This window comes from Lithobates pipiens, unplaced genomic scaffold, assembly GCF_037356315.1.
Source record: "Lithobates pipiens isolate NorthernLeopardFrog02 unplaced genomic scaffold, aLitPip1_a1.2 Scaffold_8, whole genome shotgun sequence".
Taxonomy (NCBI): domain Eukaryota; kingdom Metazoa; phylum Chordata; class Amphibia; order Anura; family Ranidae; genus Lithobates; species Lithobates pipiens.
In genome coordinates this window covers 688,888,885-688,907,356 of record NW_027507903.1, presented here as the reverse complement: position 1 = coordinate 688,907,356, position 18,472 = coordinate 688,888,885, and the positions used below count along the sequence as shown (strand labels likewise).

Genomic DNA, 18,472 nt, shown 5'->3' with positions numbered 1-18,472 from the left:
GAGGCAGGGGCTCTTTCTCTAGCCTTTTCCACCTGTTCCTGTCATGGGCCCATTACATCCCTGGTTCAGACTGCTGAGACTCATCATGTGACTTGCAACATGAAGTTGCTGGACACGTCAAAACACATTCATTTCAATGAGTGCTGTCCTAATCAAGGTGACTCAAGTAGCAGCAACAAAGAAAAAGGATCCTGCAATACCTTTCTGTGACTTTGGTGCGATTTGAGTGCCATAGTGCAATGTTAAATCACAAAATCGCAATCAAGTCACAGGGAAATTGCAAGCAAGTTGCAAATCTTTGGGATCACAGCAGTGTGAACTGAGGCAATGTTCTGAAGTGGGCCCCTTTCCTGCCATGTTGGGCCCCCCTACAGGCCTGGTCTCAGTGCAATCTTTGTGACTCTGGTAGTACCACCACTGATCCAGACTACAACAGAACAAAATGTTCATCCAGAAGAGATTTCATATCAAACGCAGATGTCCTACTAACCTGATGATCTGCTGTCATGTGTCGTCTTCTTCAGTTTGGCTGGAAATAAGATTAGGGAAGTGATTAGTCCTGACAAACCTCTGAAATGTATAAAATAATAACTAAGAGAATTATTAGTGTAGCAGATCCTCCCAGACACCATCATCCCACCAACCCTCTGTAGATTGGAGTCTCTCCTCCTCCAGGTGATGGGGAGAGTCTTTGTTTTGGTAACATCTCAGCACATTGCAGTGACATGTGACCATGGTGGGGGGGACCAGAAAAGCCCCCAATTCTCTATCCAGGGATTACAGGCACACACCTAGAATCTGGAGCCGTGACTCCTCTTTCTGATGGAGGTTCAGGTGGATGCATGGGGCACAAGGCTCAGAACCCCCCGAGCAACAATCATGAGGGTCTCCAAGGAATACAGCTTTAAATATAAGTTCTGTATAATAGACAAGTGGCTGTGATTGTATTGCTTTGCTCGGCATGCTGAGTGATGTCATTATGTTATGGTGACTGCCTGCCGGTGTTCTGGCATATAGCATCCGTCCATCAGATAGTGCCCGCCCCGTACTGTGCTGGCGCAGCACTTGTGCAGTATGGAGCAGAAGGAGATTCGGAAAATCTCCGAAGATGAACGGTGCCTGTGCCATGAGTCGAGGTGCTAGCCCCACCATCCAAGTGGATATAGGGCTGCAAATATTAGAGGGCCTCTCGTGGGCTCGCTTCGCTCGCCATGCTTCGGGCTCGGCCTCGCTGCGCTCGGCTATTTTTATTCTAACTCTATGTCTACTTGGATGGTGGGGCTAGGACCTGGACTCACGGCGCAGGCGCCGTTCATCTTCAGCTATTTTCAAAATAGGTGTGTCCTGTGTACTGCCCATGCGCAGTACACAGCAGACACTATCTGATGGGGGACACTATGTGATAGGACACCGGCATCCTGGAGAAGTGTTACTCTGCTTCCCTTTTACATGTTATTTTCTTCTGTAAACTCCCTCAGTAAAGATTGTTTAACCCCTTAGTGTTAAATGTGAAGTACTTGTGCGCTGCTATGGACCTCACAGCCAACCAAAAGGAATATGCAAAGGTGCAGCACTAATTAGTGAAAACAAATTGGTAAAAATCAGTGACAAATGTGTATAAATTAAACAGTGTGATCACTGAATAATACAAAACAGCACATTAATAAAATCACATGCTGTTATGTGAACAAAATCCATAAAGTGCAATTAATGCTCCACACAGGGCTGCTTATAGGCCAGTACAACTGGTCCTGTTGTACCGGGCCCAGCCAGCAGGGGGGCCTGGGCAAGCTGAACAGATAAATAATGTAATAAAAAAATCCTCCAGCCATGGCCGATCAGAGTCCATCCAAATCAACTACCAAACCCCTGCCCCCCCACCCCCTGGTTATTTTTCATGTTTTTGTTTTTTGTGCAGATAGCTATCTGCAGACTAGGTGGCAGCAGGGGAGGGACTATTTCCTCTATTTCGGGCATGGAAGAATGCCTCTTCAATGCCAGCTCCTCATGCTGGCTCTGTCTCAAGTCCCAGCCAGCGCGTCCTCTATAGTGTTGTCCCCCTGGCATCGCGGAGTGATTCCTCTCCCTCCTCATGAGAGAAGTATCAGTGAGGCGAGCAGGAGCGGTAGAAGACAAAAAAGAAGCAGCTGGCATCATCGACATTGCATCTGACTGGAATCGTTTGTTGGCACTCCAGTCCAGGCAGCAGCAGGATCAGGGAAGAAGTGCCTCGTGGGGCCCGGCTAAAAATTTCACAGGTGTGTGCTTGCTTGGGGGGTTAGGAGGGAATTCAAGATCTACTACTACTGCAGCAGCATCTATACATTATGGTATTGGCGGCATGGGCGCCAAATTGTGCTGCAGACAGTGCCACCCATGACACTAATGCCATAACGTATGTGCTGTCTGCAGAGACAGTGCAACCCATGCTGCCAATGGCATTATGCAGGTAGCGCATGCGTTATGGCATTAGCATCATGGCGCTGTCTGCAGCACATTACTACATTGGTGGCATGGCATGGGTGGCACTGTCTGCAGCGCAATATGACATTGGCAGCATGGGTGCCACTGTCTGCAGGTAGCACATGCCTTATGGACCATAAGGCATGGGCTGCCTACAGAGACAGTTCCATCCGTGCCGCCAATGTTGTAATGTGCTACAGACAGTGTCACCCATGCCACCGATAACATAATGTGGTTCAAATAGTGGCGCCAATGCCGTAATGTGCTGCAGACAGTGCCAGCCGTACCTCCAATGCCGTAATGTGCATGTGCTACAGACAGTGCCACCCATGCCTATCACTTGTAACAAACTTGCACTTTGTTTCAAGGTGGGGTTTGGGGAGGGGCCAGGGGTGGGGCTGAAGGAGGGACCGGGGGCAGGACCAGGGGTGCAGCTGAAGGGGGCCGCGTCAGGTAGGCTGTACGGGGGCCCCATCATTTTTATCAGCGGCCCTGCCTCCACACAAATAATATAAAACAGTGGCTTCATCAATTCCCAAACTAATACATGAAAGAAAAGTCCATAAAGTGCAAATGCTCCAAACAGGTTGGCAGTGAAAAGATCCCAGATCCAAGGTGAATCCCACCAAAGTGAGTATCAAAGCCTCTTAGCAGCTGCAGATGCCTACCATAAAGATAGTCTCACCAAGCATTAGGGAAAAGATTCAAGTCTCCCCCGCAACCTATAACGCCTTCCACAGCTGAGGAAATAACTATGGTAGCGAGAAAAAGTTAATTAGGAGTTTTTTCAGAATTTTTACATAAATGGATCCAGCTTCAATAACCCCTATCTTGGGAAACAGTATCAGTATATCAAGCCTATATGCTATGCAAAATACTCCTGTAGGGGTTATTGGCACTGGATCCATTTAAGTAGAAATTGCCGTCATGGTACGTCGGTACCATAAAAGGCCACTAGGGGGCACGTCCGTGCCCTCTGCTCACACATGGAGCCGAGGTGAGTGCCTGGCAGTCACGATCACCGCTGGGCTCTTGCAATCGCTTGGGGCACACCGAGAACCGGGATCTGTGTGTGTAAACACACAGTTTCCAGTTCTCTGAGGGGAGAACAGACAGATCTGTTAATACAGAGTATGAACAGATGATCTGTCATCCCCCCTACACAGTCCCCTCCCCCTACAGTTAGAACACATACTAGGACACACTTAACCCCTTCACTGCCCCCTAGTGGTTAACCCCTTCATGGCCAGTGACATTTTTACAGTAATCAATGCAATTTTATAGCACTAATCACTGTAAAAATGCCAATGGTCCCAAAAATGTGTCAAAATTGTCTGACGTGTCCGCCATATTGTTGCAGTCCCGATAAAAATAACGAATTAAACAAAGGCCCCAATGGGTCTATACAGATCCTTTATGGCATTTCACATTACACTCTCGTCTCTTCTCCTTATAGCATGAACCCAGGGATGTGGTATATGGCTCAGTAATCAGGGATAAATATCCACTATGCTGTATTAGATCTCCTCCTCTCCTCCATTCACAGGCCATACAAGACAAATAAGAACTCCATAGTCATTTCACAGAAGAAATGGTTTTATTAAAACCTAATACCTTATATCTAGGTTAAAAGCAAGCAGTGTCGTTACAATCCCTACTTCCTGTCTCAGCCGTGATGTCACTGACTCCCCCTACACATTACATCACTGGTCACATGACTTTTTAAAGGATAGGGAGACAGTTGACTGATGTCGGGCTAAGGCCCTTTTCACACTGACGATTTTTTCAGGCGCTACAGCGCTAAGAATAGTGCCTGTATAGCGCCTAAATAAAGCGGGTCCTTTCACTCCAATGTGAAAGCTGGAGGGCTTTCACACTGGAGCGGTGCGCTAGCAGGACAGTAAAAAAGTCCTGCTAACAGCATCTTTGGAGCGGTGAAGGAGCGGTGTATTCACCGTTCCTACCCATTGAAATCAATGGGACTGCGCGGCTATACCGCCGGCAAATCGGCACTTTGCGGGCCAGTTTTAATCCTTTTTCAGCCACTAGCGGGGGTTAAAACCCCCTGGCCGAATACCGCTGCTAAAACAACGGTAAACCAGCACTAAATATAGCACTGCTATACCACCGATGCCCACACCGCCCCAGTGTGAAAGGGACCTCATGAAGCCCATAGGTTACTATGGAAACTTATAAATAATATCCCAGGAATCACATGTCCTGACAGCCACTGGTGGAATTACAAAAAACAACCCCCCAGTGGTCAAAGACGAACATTAAATCTCAAAGATGTGTTTAAAAAATGGCGCAAAATATTAGGGTGAACTGCAAGTCATTATAAGACATTTATTTATTAAAAAATGTCACTAAAATAAAAAACAACAAAAAGCCAAAAAAGGAAACAAGAATAAAAATAAATAAACAATGCAATGAAATTAAAAATAAAAAACATAAATAACTGTTGTTGCGTAAAAGCTAATGAAATCTAGTGGGGAAATTGTCTAACTACACCCAATTCAGCCTAACCATTGATAGAGGTCAAAACAGCGCCATCTAGCATTAAAAATACCTGAAATAAATATAAAAACACCAGAAAAAAAATGTGTAGGGACTAATGACATCTAGTGGGGAAATTAAATAACACCCAATTTAACCATTAATGGAGGCAAAAACAGCGCCATCTAGCTTTAAAAATACCTGAAATAAATATCAAAATGCCAGAAAAAAAATGTGTAGGGACTAATGACATCTAGTGGGACAATTAAGTATAAACACCCAACTTAACCATTAACAGAGGTAAAAAAAACAGTACCAGCTAGCTTTAAAAATACCTGAAGTAAATATTAAATAAAAAAAAACAGTAGTTGGAAATGAAACAATTGAGGTCAAATTTGATATTCATTCCTTGGGGATGGAACAAATTTAACTCATAGATCCATTTAGACACACTTTTACAAAATTGGTTGACCCTAAGCTCCCTCTCCAATGGGGTTTACATTTTTCAATAGCCCAAAATTTTAATACTATGAAGTCTTTTGATGTTGTGCAAAATGTCTTGAGACACCATGTTTGCTGAAGCCTTTATGAATATTGTGAATGTGCTCACGTATCGTCTTCCACATGGGACGTTTGGTTCTCCCTACATACTGCATCGAGCAAAGGCACTGGAGGACATAAACCACACCCTTCATCCTACATGAAATGACATCTTTAATGGTATATTATTTTCTGGTAACACTAGAACAAAATCTTTCACCTTTTTTTACTATTATAGTTGGTGTTCCTACAGGTATAACACCTTTTACAGAAAAAAATACTTTTCCTTGAAAAAAAGTAAAATTGCTGGACAACTTGGGGGGTCTGTTACATTTTTGGAAATACTATCCCCTAACGTTAGATATAAATAGAATGACGGGTTATTTTAAGGCTGCATTATACCATTATGGTAGAAGGGCGCTTATTAGCACAAGAGTATAGTGGAATATCCACTTCAATTTCATTAATAACTCAAGTTCTTTAATGAAAAGGGTCTTAATCTGTTTCCTTATTCCACATAAAAGACTTTTCACCAAAACATCTAAAATGACGAATTGGGAAAGGGAGCTGGGCTCTACCTTCACTTCTAAAGAATGACAATGTGCTATCCAGTCAGGTTATCGCTATTCCCATTGTGGCAAAAACTGGGAAATAATGCTAAAAATAATTCACAGAAGATATTTAACCCCTGTGAGGCTGTCCCAAATCTCCCCTCTAGAACCCAATACCTGTTGGAGACAATGTGGTACAAGAGTCAGTATAACACACATTCTATGGGACTGCGAGACTGTGTGCAGTTTCTGGAATTAGGTTTTTAAATACATTTCCAAAGCAACTGGCTTTTTCATTAGACCCACCCCTCACCTTGCCCTATTCAAACTCTCTATTAATCATATACTGTACCAACCCAACTTTAGAAGTATAATAATACATATTCTTATAGGTGCACATCTGACTATAACTGCAAGATGGAAATCTACTATGACATCTAATATCAATGAAGTAGTACAAAGGGTTAATGTCCAATACTCTTATGAAAAACACTTTGCTGTCTATTCTAATAATTTAGGCTTTTTCTTATCACAGTGGACACCATGGACTTCACATTATACAGATGAAAACTAATATTACTGACAATCTTTACAAGCATGTATGTAACCAAGCAATCCTCAGGTTGTGGTACAGGTTTTGTTTCTTTTGTTCTTACTATTATTTTTCTTCAGTTTTTTTCTGCATTAACTCATATGCAGAAATCATTATGGAAATTATATATAAAAAGTCCAGAGGATCGCTGAACTTAAAATTTCTTTATTGAACGAAAGTTCAAACATTACATGATGTGTAAGTTCATTACGTTTTGTACATCCTTATATCACAGGGGGAGAAATGGTTAGCACGATGTAGAATCCTCCCTTATTTCTACAGAAGCCTTCAGCTTGTTTAAAGAGGAAGTAAACCCTGATGAGCTTACTTCCTCTTTCATTCCCTGCAAAGGTAAAGAATAATGGACTACTATGCATCGCATAGTAGTCCATTATGTGTCACTTACCTGACACAGGAGCCAGCAAAGTCACCGCTGTCCCCTGTAGTCTGGCGCATCCATCTTCTCGTGGGTCTCGCTGCTCCGCCGCTGTCATTCGGTGAAGCCAGGGTGACGTCACTCCCGAGCATGCGCGCTGCCACTCGCGGCATATCGCCGCTGACCGTGGCGCACTCAGCAAGTCGCACTTGCGCCGTAGACAGCGGTGTCTGTCTTTCGGCAAATATCTCCTAAACCATGTAGGTTTAGGAGATATTTCTTGGACCTACAGGTAAGCCTTAATCTAGGCTTACCTGTAGGTCAAAGTTGGTTGTAAGGGTTTACAACCACTTTAATCTGTCAAAAAGAAACATCTATACAATGTATCACAAGCTAGACATCACATCAAATGAATTATAACCTAAATAAACAGATATAAATCCAGATCTGTATTCAACCCCTTAGGGGCAATAGTATCAAGAAAATTAATCCAATGTACTTCTCGCTTTTTTAAAATGGATTCTCGGTTACCACCCCTCCTATTCTTATTGATCCCCTCCAGCACCATGAATTTTAATTGAGAAATCAAATGTCTTTTCTCCAAAAAATGTCTCACTAAAGACAACTATATCAATTCATCTCTGAATATTTATGCCTTGCTATCCTATCTTTAACTTTCTGAATGGTCTCTCCAATGCAAAGTAACCCACATGGACATTTTATTACATACATGACATATGACGATTGACAAGTGTAATAACCTTTGATTTTACTATCATACCCTTTATGTGGATAGGATACACTCTTGCCTTTTATCATGGAGTTACACTGTATACACGTTAGACATGAGTTTGACCCTGTGTTACGGGATCCCAAAAAAGGTTACTAATGGGCTAGGAGGGGTATATTGGTCAGATCTGACCAATCGATCCCTTAACATTCAACCTTTTCTATACGAGGATAAGGGGGAGCTTGTAATTCGCTAATATTCAGATAATTCTCTCTTAATAAACCCCAAATGTTTCTTAAAGATATTATGGATACAAAGTGAATATGGATGTATATATTCAATTATCAGTCTATTGCTTAGACCATACAGGTGTACGTAGCATCCATATAGTGAAGTAGGATGCCCATGCTCTCGCAACTTGTGGGTGTCATAGAGGAACCATTTGCTAAAAAAAAAACTTGTAAGCTACTGTTTATCATTCAATGCATTGCTTCTGTTGTAAGATTTTATTGTTTAAACTTCAATAAAAAACATTTGAAAGAAAAAGGACTTGATGTTTTACAATTTTTGATAAAAAGAAAACAAAGAAAAATGAGTAAACTAAAACAACAAATATGAAATTTAAAGAAGAATTGAAACCACATAGCAATATAACCCAATTTACAACACTTACTAATCAACTTATCAAAGTTCTGGAACAAAAGGACTTAGAAGTAATACAAAGGAAAAAGAAAAAATATCTTAGAGACACCACTGATTATAAACAGGACCAGGTGTTTAAATGGCAACTCCAATTGCGATGAGGGAACCATGCATCAGCCAAAACTACACCAGAAAGAGAGGTGAGGCTAACCTCTCCACATTGGGATCAGAGGCAGAGGTCACCTGTACCTCCTAGACAAGAAATAAGGGGTAACAGCAGGCACCTTGGACCCCCAGACCTTGGTGGGGGAATAAGGGCAACCAAAAACCATGGCTCAAGTCTCCTAGAAGACCACACTGGCATAATTAATGTAACAACTATGGGAACAACAATGGAAACAACTGTGGGAATAATTATGGGAATCACAATGGAAACAATAATTTGCATAACAGTAGGTATTAGAATAAACCAAGGAATCCACAGTACCACAATCATGGAAATCACTATAATTATTATGATGACCCAAGAAGGAGCCCATTGCATATAACAGATATAACATAACAGATTTGAACCTCTGAAGAACAGCTATGAAGAAGAGACTCCTCTGCCTTTTTTAGATCAATGGAGGCATGAAAGATCCCCACCTCGGAAGGAAAGGATGGGAGATCAGAGAAGAAGTCCAAATCCAAGAGGGGATGCAGGGCAGGATGGAAGGTCCAAAAGAAAAAGAGACTAATAGGTGAAGGAGTGTTCAATATAAGTGGGGTTGAACTGACTAGGAATGAAATGAAAGTATTATGTGAAGGGCTGAAATTTGCTCCAAAACGCAATCTGAACATATTTGATACTTACATAGATATACAGAGGTACACAAGGAAACTGAATATCCATAAATATTTCCTGAATAAGCCGTAATAAATGATTAGGAGGAAGGCTAACAAAATAGTAATTTAGTAATAAGACCAACTGATAAGGGGGCATTGTAGTCCACTCAAAAGACTTCTATAATACCAAATTGTTGGGACAACGAAATGATTCAAATACCTAAAATTAACGGGAAATCTAACTAGGAAGTACAAAAAAGCTTCAGAGAGGTTTAAAAAAGAACACTATAAATGAAAAGGAGATACTTATTACCCAATAAATGAAATGAAATGACATTATTATTATTATACAGGATTTATATAGCGCCAACAGTTTGCGCAGCGCTTTACAACATGAGGGCAGACAGTACACTTACAATGCAAATCAATACAGGAGGGACTAGAGGGCCCTGCTCGTTAGAGCTTACAATCTATAAGGGAGGGTCAAGTTGAAACAAAACGTAATAACTGTGGGGGATGAGCTGATGGAGAAAATGAAAATACAGTTGTTAGGTGGGGGTAGGGTAGGCTTCTCTGAAGAGAAGGGTTTTCAGGAATTGTCAAAAAATCGAATAAAGTAGGAGATAGGCGGACAGATTGGGGTAGGGCATTCCATAGGATTGGAGAGGCTTTGGAAAAGTCCTGGAGGTGAGCATGGGAGGAGGTGATGAGGGTGCTAGAGAACAGGAGGCCTTGAGAGGAGGTTGGTATTTAGAGACTAAGCTAGTGATATAGCTGGGGGCGAAAGTGTGGATGGCTTTGTACGTAGTTGTTAGTATTTTGAATGTAATTATTTAGCCAAGCAGAAGCCAGTGGAGGGATTGACAGAGAGGAGTAGCAGATACAGAGCGATTGGTAAGGTGGATGAGTCTGGCAGCAGCATTCATGATGGATTGAAGAGATGATAGACTATGTAGAAGTAAGCCAATGAGAAGGGAGTTGCAGTAGTCGAGGCAAGAGATGACCAGTGTTGTGGAAATTTGATTGTATAACATTTTATTCTAGGATGTGTGTTTTATAGATTGTCATCTGTCTCCCTGTGTCTGGTTTAATCGAGGAGCGCTCTAACAGAGCACACTTGGGTCAAATCGAGACCAGTGGTGTAAAAACGGTCAGTATGAAAAACTTCTCATGGGATTTGAGATGTGTTCTCTGTGTCTGTGGATGTTTGTTGGTTTGTAGGTACCAAGCGCAATGCGTTGGGCTTCTTGCCTTCAAATGACTATGCGCATTAGAGAAGCGAAGTCCACATAATGAGATAAACATATAGAACGTCCACGGAGCCGCAGCCGCAGGCTGTGGGCGTAGGGACGGCATGACAGCTGCTTTGTATGCACTGTTGCCGTCTTTAGGTTAAAGGAGAGTGGCCGCTTTAAGATGGGGGAGTAGGCGGGGCGGTGGGCGGAGCCTGACGCCGTGATACCACGAGGCACAGGAAGCCAGGGGTCAGTTTGAGAGCGGAGGAAGAAGCGATTGCGTGCACCCTCGCCGTTCCTCCGACATCATGGCTTCTGCGGAGTTTCTGGGACATCTGCGGGCGGCGTTTGAGAGGGAAGGCGCCGCATGGCTCCAGGCCCAAATAGCAGCCGTGGCGGCGGAGCGCGAGGCGGCGGTGAGGGGGGTGACAGCAGATACACCTCGGGCGCGGCGTTCCCGGCCACCCGAGCGCTTCAGCCCTGAAGTAGGCCGCAGGGGCCTCCCGCGGACGGCGCGCACCACCCCCGGGCGGGAGGATGGCGGATTGCAGCGGACTCCAGGGGAAGGGATGACCCCGGCATCCGCCCCATCTGGGGAAGGGAGCAGCAGGTTGGCAGCAAGGAGCAGGGCCTGAAGGAGGGGACCAGAGAGCCCGGCGGGTGGGGCAGGAACATTCCAGGAGTCGGCGCCCCCTGCACGGCGCCAGTGCGTTGACTTAGCCATGGCAGCTGCGGGAGCGGTGGGGGGCGGCCCGAGCGGGTCGGCAGTACAGCGGGTGGGGGTTCGGCCCAGCAGGGTGGCCCCCAGTCCCAGGGACGATGGCAGTGGACGTTCGGCTAGCCAGGGCCCGGGTGGGGCGGCCACAGGGGCACGCGGGGTGCGGCATCGGCGCACCGGGAGATACAGGAGCCCTTCTCCCGGACGAGGAGGCGGGGCTGGTGGCAGGGGGGCTCGGGACTCCAGAGCACAGCATCGCAGACCCCTGGACGGTGGGGCGGGCCCGTCGGGGTGTCTTCCTTCTGAGCACGTGCCGGCTGTCGAGAGCGGAAGGTCGGAGGGCAAGCTGTCCGAGTCTGACGGTGTGGATGATCGAGGAGAGGAGACGGCGCTGGGTCCGAGAGCGGCGGCTGCGAGGCCCGGTCCTGGGCAGTCCGGTGAGTGTGACACTTCTATTATGTCTACTTTGTTGCATGGTTTGTTGGGTCGGAGTGGCGGTCAAGGGTCGCCCGCTGGGGGTGAGGGGATCGGGGCTGGGGGGTCTGCTGTTCTGCCTCCGGCTCCTGTGGCCTCGGCTGGCGACACGGGGCAAGAGGGCCTGGGTTTTCTGTTGTCGGGCCTGAAAGACTTGGTACAGAGGTTTGAGAGTGGGGTAGGGAGCGGGCCAGCCCGGGCGTGGTCTCGGCTGTGGCCGCATCGGGGTCGACGGGAGTAACCTCTACGCCTGTGGTGCCCCCGGTGTCGCCGGTGGTGGGGGGGGAGAAGGCGGCGGGTGCTTCGGTACCCGCGGCAGAAGTGACTTCGGAGAAGGCGGGAGACAAAAGTACGGATCAGGTGCGGTTGGCGGAGGTCTACATCTGCTTCGAGGGACCATTGGGGGCGCACCTGAAGCCGGAGGTGAAGGAAAAAATTTGGAAGGGTGAGTATGTTGAGATCTTCACCCTACTGCCGCTGGAGAAATTCAACCTGGATAGGTTGAAGCCTAAGGAGCGGAAGAAGGAAGACGAGGAGAAGCGGCGGTACCGGCTGATTCCCAGGACCTTCGCTAACTGGCTCCAGGTGTTTGCCATTTTGGCGAGTGTGGTGGGTTAGAAGGCGCCGGAGCATTGCTCAGCTTTGTTCGTGTATCTGGAAGCCGTTAGTGAAGCGCACCGGACGTATGGCGGCACTGCGTGGCTCCGGTACGATGAGCAGTTCAGGCAGCGGATGGCAGTCCGACCTTCACTTCGCTGGGATCACAAGGACATTAGCTTGTGGATGAAGCTGATGACGGCGGCGAGGGCCCCTAACCAGTTTTTTCAGCAGGGGGTCGAAGGTTCTGCCGCCCCGGGACAACCGGCCGAAAAGCGATGGGGTTATTGCTGGCAGTTTAACGAGGGATCTTGTAAATTTGGGTCAAGCTGCCGGTTCAAGCACTTGTGTTCGGGCTGCGGGGGATCCCATGCCCTCGCAAAATGTTTCAAAAAAGGAAAGGGGCGGCCCGGGGATTCTGTCAACAAAAGGGACGACTCCAGTTCGGGTGGAAAGGATGCTGCCTTTCCTCAATAGATACCCCGACAGGGCGGGGGCGCGCTTGCTGGAGGCGGGGTTTACTTCGGGTTTTCAGATCCCTTGCTCCTTGACGTCGGTGCCCCCATTTGCCAAGAATTTGAAGTCGGCTCTGCAGCACGTGTCTGTGGTGATAGAGAAGTTGGGTAAGGAAGTCGCATTGGGCCGCTTGGCCGGCCCGTTTCGGGAGGCACCTCTCCCACGTCTGGTGGTTTCTCTGCTGGGGGTGGTTCCAAAAAAGGAGCCAAACAAGTTTTGGTTGATCCATCACCTGTCTTTTCCGAAAGGGGGATCGGTGAACGATGCCATCGCGCCGGAGGACTGTGCGGTTACATACACCTCCTTTGACGTGGCGGTGTCATGGGTTCGGCGATATGGCCGCGGGACCCTAATGGCAAAATCCGACGTCGAATCGGCGTTCTGGCTTTTGCCTGTGCACCCGGACAGTTTTTGGCTGTTGGGGTGCCGATGGGAAGGGGCGTTTTACGTGGATCGGTGCCTACCTATGGGGTGTTCGATTTCTTGTGCCCTGTTCGAGCACTTCAGTTCCTTTTTAGAGTGGGCCGTTAGGGATGCGTCGGGCATTAACTCGGTCATCTTGGACGACTTTTTGTGTGTTTGCCCGGCTGGCTCGAATGTCTGCGCGGTCCTCTTGGGAACGCTGCAATACTTGGCGGAACGCTTTGGCGTCCCTTTGGCTCCAGGTAAGACTGAGGGGCCTAAACCCTGCATCACGTTCCTGGGGATTGAGATCGATTCGGTCAAGATGGAATGCCGCCTGCCCTTGGATAAGTTGGAGGCATTGCAGGGGGAAATTCGGGGGACAATAGGGGTTCGCAAGCTGAAGTTGCGGCTGTTACAATCCCTGTTAGGGAAGCTCAATTTCGCGTGTCGGATCCTTCCGATGGGGCGGATTTTTTGTCGCCGGTTGGCCGCGGCTACGGCTGGGGTTCGGGCCCCCACGCATTTCGTGACTCTTACGCGGGAACACAGGGAGGACCTGAGGGTGTGGCAGGAGTTCTTAGCGGCCTACAACGGTCGGGCACTGTGGATGTCAGGTCCCATCAGTAATTGGGATTTGGAGTTGTTTACGGATGCTGCGGGGTCTTCCGGTTTTGGTGCCTATTATTATTATTATTATTATTATTCAGGATTTATATAGCGCCAACAGTTTGCGCAGCGCTTTACAATATGAGGGCAGACAGTACACTTACAATACAAATCAATACAGGAGGGATCAGAGGGCCCTGCTCGTTAGAGCTTACAATCTAGAAGGGAGGGTCAAGTTGAAACAAAAGGTAATAACTGTGGGGGGTGAGCTGATGGAGAAAATGAAAATACAGTTAGGTGTGGGTGGGGTAGGCTTCTCTGAAGAGAAGTGTTTTCAGGGATCGTCTAAAAGCTAATAAAGTAGGAGATAAGCGGACAGATTGGGGTAGGGCATTCCATAGGATTGGGGAGGCTTTGGAAAAGTCCTGGAGGCGAGTATGGGAGGAGGTGATGAGGGAGCTAGAGAGCAGGAGGTCTTGAGAGGAACGAAGAGGACGAGTAGGTTGGTATTTAGAGACTAAGCTAGTGATGTAGCTGGGGGCAGAGTTGTGGATGGCTTTGTATGTAATTGTTAGTATTTTGAATTTAATTCTTTGGCTGAGTGGAAGCCAGTGGAGGGATTGACAGAGAGGAGTAGCAGACACCGAGCGATTGGTAAGGTGGATGAGTCTGGCAGCGGCATTCATAATGGATTGAAGAGGTGATAGACTATGTAGAGGTAAGCCAATGAGAAGGGAGTTGCAGTAGTCGAGGCGAGAGATGACCAGCGAGTGAATTAAGAGCTTTGTTGTCTCATTGGTTAGAAAGGGGCGTATTTTGGAGATGTTGCGGAGGTTGAGGCGGCAGGATTTTGACAGTGATTGGATGTGTTGCTTGAAGGAGAGTTCAGAGTCCAGGACTACACCTAGAACCTTGGCATGAGGGGATGGGCTTATGGTTGTGCCATCAATTTTGACAGTGAGATCAGGGGAAGGGGCATATGGGGGAGGAAATATTATAAGTTCGGTTTTGGATAGATTGATTTTGAGGAAGTGATGTGACATCCAGACTGATATATTTGATAGTAAATTAGTGATACGTGAGGAGACAGAGGGAGCTGAGGGGTAGAGAAATAGATTTGGGTGTCGTCAGCATAGAGGTGGTATTGGAAGCCGTGGGAGGCTATCAGTTGACCCAGGGAGGAGGTATAGATTGTAAATAGGAGTGGTCCAAGAACAGAACCTTGGGGGACCCCAACAGAGAAAGGAAGAGGAGAGGAGGAAGTAGAGTTGTAAGAAACGCTAAAGGTGCGGTTGGATAAGTAGGAAGAGAACCATTTCAAGGGACATTGGTGCGCGGCACCATGGCCCACGGAGTGGGCAGAGGCTGGGTTTTTGAAGAACCTGGTGCTGTTGGAATTGTTTCCCATTGTCGTGGCGCTGGAAATTTGGGGGGAGTCGTTTCGGAACCTCAAGGTGTGCTTCAATTGTGATAACATGGGGGGGGGTCCAGGTGGTCAATCGGCTGACCGCGGCCTCTGGGCCGGTGGTTAGGCTTGTATGCCATTTGGTCTTACGCTGCTTGCAATTGAATGCCTTCATCTATGCTGTACACCTGCCGGGGGTTGAGAACACGCTGGCTGACGCGCTGTCTCGTTTTCAGTGGGACAGGTTTCGGGGATTGGCGCCAGAGGCGGAGCGCCACGGGATCAGCTGCCCGGCTTGGATGTGGCGCATAGCATTGGACTCGCAGCAAGGTGGATTGAGTTGTCCGTGAGCAGGACAACGTGGAAGGCTTATTCGAAGGTGTGGCGGGAATGGTCTGACTGTTTGACAACGATCGGCATGGCCCCGGGCGATGCGGGCATGGCTCAGGCAGTGTTCTACTTCCTTAGCTTGGCAATGGAAAAAGGGGTGTCAGCGGCCTCGCTTGACAGGAAGCTGGCGGGGTTGGCCTTTTTGTTTAAATGGGAGGGTAGCCCTGACTATACTAAGGAATTCTGGTTGCGGCAGGCGGTGAAGGGTTACCGGAAGGAACATAGACGGAGGGACGGGCGGCGTCCGGTTTCTTTTCAGGTGCTACGCGGCCTGTGCGGGGTGTTGGAGACGGTATGTGATTCCATATACGAGCAGGTACTGTTTCGGGTGGCGTTTTCCTTATTTTTTTTGGGGGCTTTCCGGATTGGTGAGATGTTTTGCCCGGCCAGGGCGCGACATGGGGGGTTGGCGATGGGGGAGGTTGAGCTGGGCCCAGGGGCGGTGAGGATTTGGTTGCGCAGGTCCAAGACTGATCAGGAAGCGAAGGGGGTGCTGGTGGAAGTGGGTTCGATTGCAGAGGGCGCTATTTGTCCTGTGGGGACGGTGGGGGCATTCATGCGCGTCAGGCCTCCCGGCCCGGGCCCCTTTTTCGTGCACGAAGATGGTTCCTTTTTGTCCACATTTCAGTTCAGGGCCGTTTTAAAAAAATGTGTGCTAGCAGCGGGCTTTGATCCTAGGCATTTTTCCTCTCACTCCTTCCGCATCGGGGCGGCTCGGAGAATTGGGAGGTGGGACTCCGAGAGGTACAGGCTGTATGTTAGGCCGGAACTGTTAGTGTGAGCATGTTGGGGTTGAGGTGGGGACATGTCTGATGTTTTGGGGAGTTGTTATGGTTGTCGTGTATTTACTTGGTTTTTATTTACAGGATATGATGTTGGCTTGGTGTGGATTCTGGGCCATTCGTACATGTTTTGGGGTTCGAAGAGAGCGGACATTCGGCCTAATGGGCGTCAGCTTCGGATTCCTAGGAACGAGGCGCAGGTTCGCTGGATTGGGGTCCCCGATATGAGGTGGAACAGGGTGTTGGGTGAGGTGCACAGATTTTCTCGCCTGGATCGTCCGCCTGATGTTCTTCTATTGCACGTGGGGGGTAATGACATGGGGGTCAGGTCAATGAGGGACCTCATCAGAGACATCAAGTGTGATTTTCTCAGGCTAAAAGCCGCTTACCCGGGCATGGTCCTGATATGGTCTGACATGGTTAGCAGGACGTCGTGGAGGTGGGCGCTGTCGGATAAAAAGGTGGATAGGGCCAGGGTCAAGGTGAATAAGGAAGTGAGCCGGTTTTTTATCAGGAATGGGTGGTTGGCGGTCAGACACAGGGAACTGGAGTTTGAGACCTGGAGGTATTTGCGGATTGATGGGGTTCTTTTGAATGAGGTGGGAACGGACCTGTGGACTTTGGGGCTCCAGGAAGGGATTCACAGGGGTTTGTGTGTGTGGCGCTGCTCGAAAGGGTAAGGCTTTACCACTTTTCGAGCTGTGGCAGTGTTTTTGGGGTCAGTTGAGAAGGTAAAGTGGTGCAGGTGGAGAAGAGGTGGTACCCATCCATGGTGATGGGGGTGGTTGGTTTTGTACTTCACGGTTACATGGGGTTAATCGGGAAGAGTAAAAGGGGTAGGTCACTGCATTGGTTGGGTATAGCCTCCGAGACAGGGGTTTCCGTCTGGAGGTCAAGAGTTTAAAGGTAATATGCAGTGACCAGTAGGGTCTATTTATGCTATGACCCAGGATACAGTTTTAAAAGAAAGTTATTTACATGTTAATTATGGTTATTTATTGAAAGTTTATATTTTGTTACATTTATATATATATATATATTTGGTTTAATAAATCAAGGCCTGTCGGCCATTTACTCCAAATAGTCTGGTCTGGTTTTTGGGGTAACGTTGGGTTTGGAATGAGGTAAAAGGATCTATTGGGTAAGAGTGATATGGAGGGGAAGTATCAGACAATACAGAGGTCAAGAACGTCCACGGAGCCGCAGCCGCAGGCTGTGGGCGTAGGGACGGCATGACAGCTGCTTTGTATGCACTGTCGCCATCTTTAGGTTAACGGAGAGTGGCCGCTTTAAGATGGGGGAGTAGGCGGGGCGGTGGGCGGAGCCTGCCGCCGTGATACCACGAGGCACATGAAGCCAGGGGTCAGTTTGAGAGCGGAGGAGGAAGCGATTCCCACCCACCCTCCCTTTTTGTTGTTGTTTTTAGACGGTTCATCGGGGTAGGCTTAGGTGGGTTGGCAGTGTTTTTGGGGTCAGTTGAGAAGGTAAAGTGGTGCAGGTGGAGAAGAGGTGGTACCCATCCATGGTGATGGGGGTGGTTGGTTTTGTACTTCACGGTTACATGGGGTTAACTGGGAAGAGTAAAAGGGGTAGGTCACTGCATTGGTTGGGTATAGCCTCCGAGACAGGGGTTTCCGTCTGGAGGTCAAGAGTTTAAAGGTAATATGCAGTGACCAGTAGGGTCTATTTATGCTATGACCCAGGACACAGTTTTAAAATAAAGTTTTTTACATGTTAATTATGGTTATTTATTGAAAGTTTATATTTTGTTACATTTATATATATATATATATTTGGTTTAATAAATCAAGGCCTGTCGGCCATTTACTCCAAATAGTCTGGTCTGGTTTTTGGGGTAAAGTTGGGTTTGGAATGAGGTAAAAGGATCTATTGGGTAAGAGTGATATGGAGGGGAAGTGTCAGACAATACAGAGGTCATGTTTTATCTCTGTGTGGCCACGTTATCCCTTTTGGGTACATATCTACTTTAATAAGAGGACATTGGTATCTGCCTTGTTAATATTCTCGTACTGTATATTAACAACACCAGTAGCAATGTCCCCGCAGATTGTCTCAAGCCTGTAAGAACCATTTAGAATGAGCTCACTCCATATTGTTTACTTTTAAAC

At 47.4% G+C, this 18,472-nt stretch overlaps 2 protein-coding genes across 8 annotated transcripts in view; one reads left to right on the top strand and one right to left on the bottom strand.

Moving 5' to 3' along the window:
• Positions 1–18,472, top strand: part of LOC143963511 (NACHT, LRR and PYD domains-containing protein 3-like) — an 824,666-nt gene that overhangs the window by 444,290 nt on the left and 361,904 nt on the right. The gene's annotated exons all lie outside the window — the stretch shown is intronic.
• The window catches only part of LOC143963509 (NACHT, LRR and PYD domains-containing protein 3-like), a 175,968-nt gene that overhangs the window by 91,496 nt on the left and 66,000 nt on the right, over positions 1–18,472 (bottom strand). For all 7 annotated transcript variants that reach the window (XR_013270981.1, XR_013270982.1, XR_013270983.1 and 4 more), the window contains exon 4: positions 491–529. Coding sequence is in view for 3 of the 7 variants with exons in the window: in XM_077473151.1 (XP_077329277.1) it covers positions 491–529 (39 nt within the window). In the remaining 4 variants the exon portion in view is untranslated. The remainder of the gene's footprint in view (positions 1–490; positions 530–18,472) is intronic.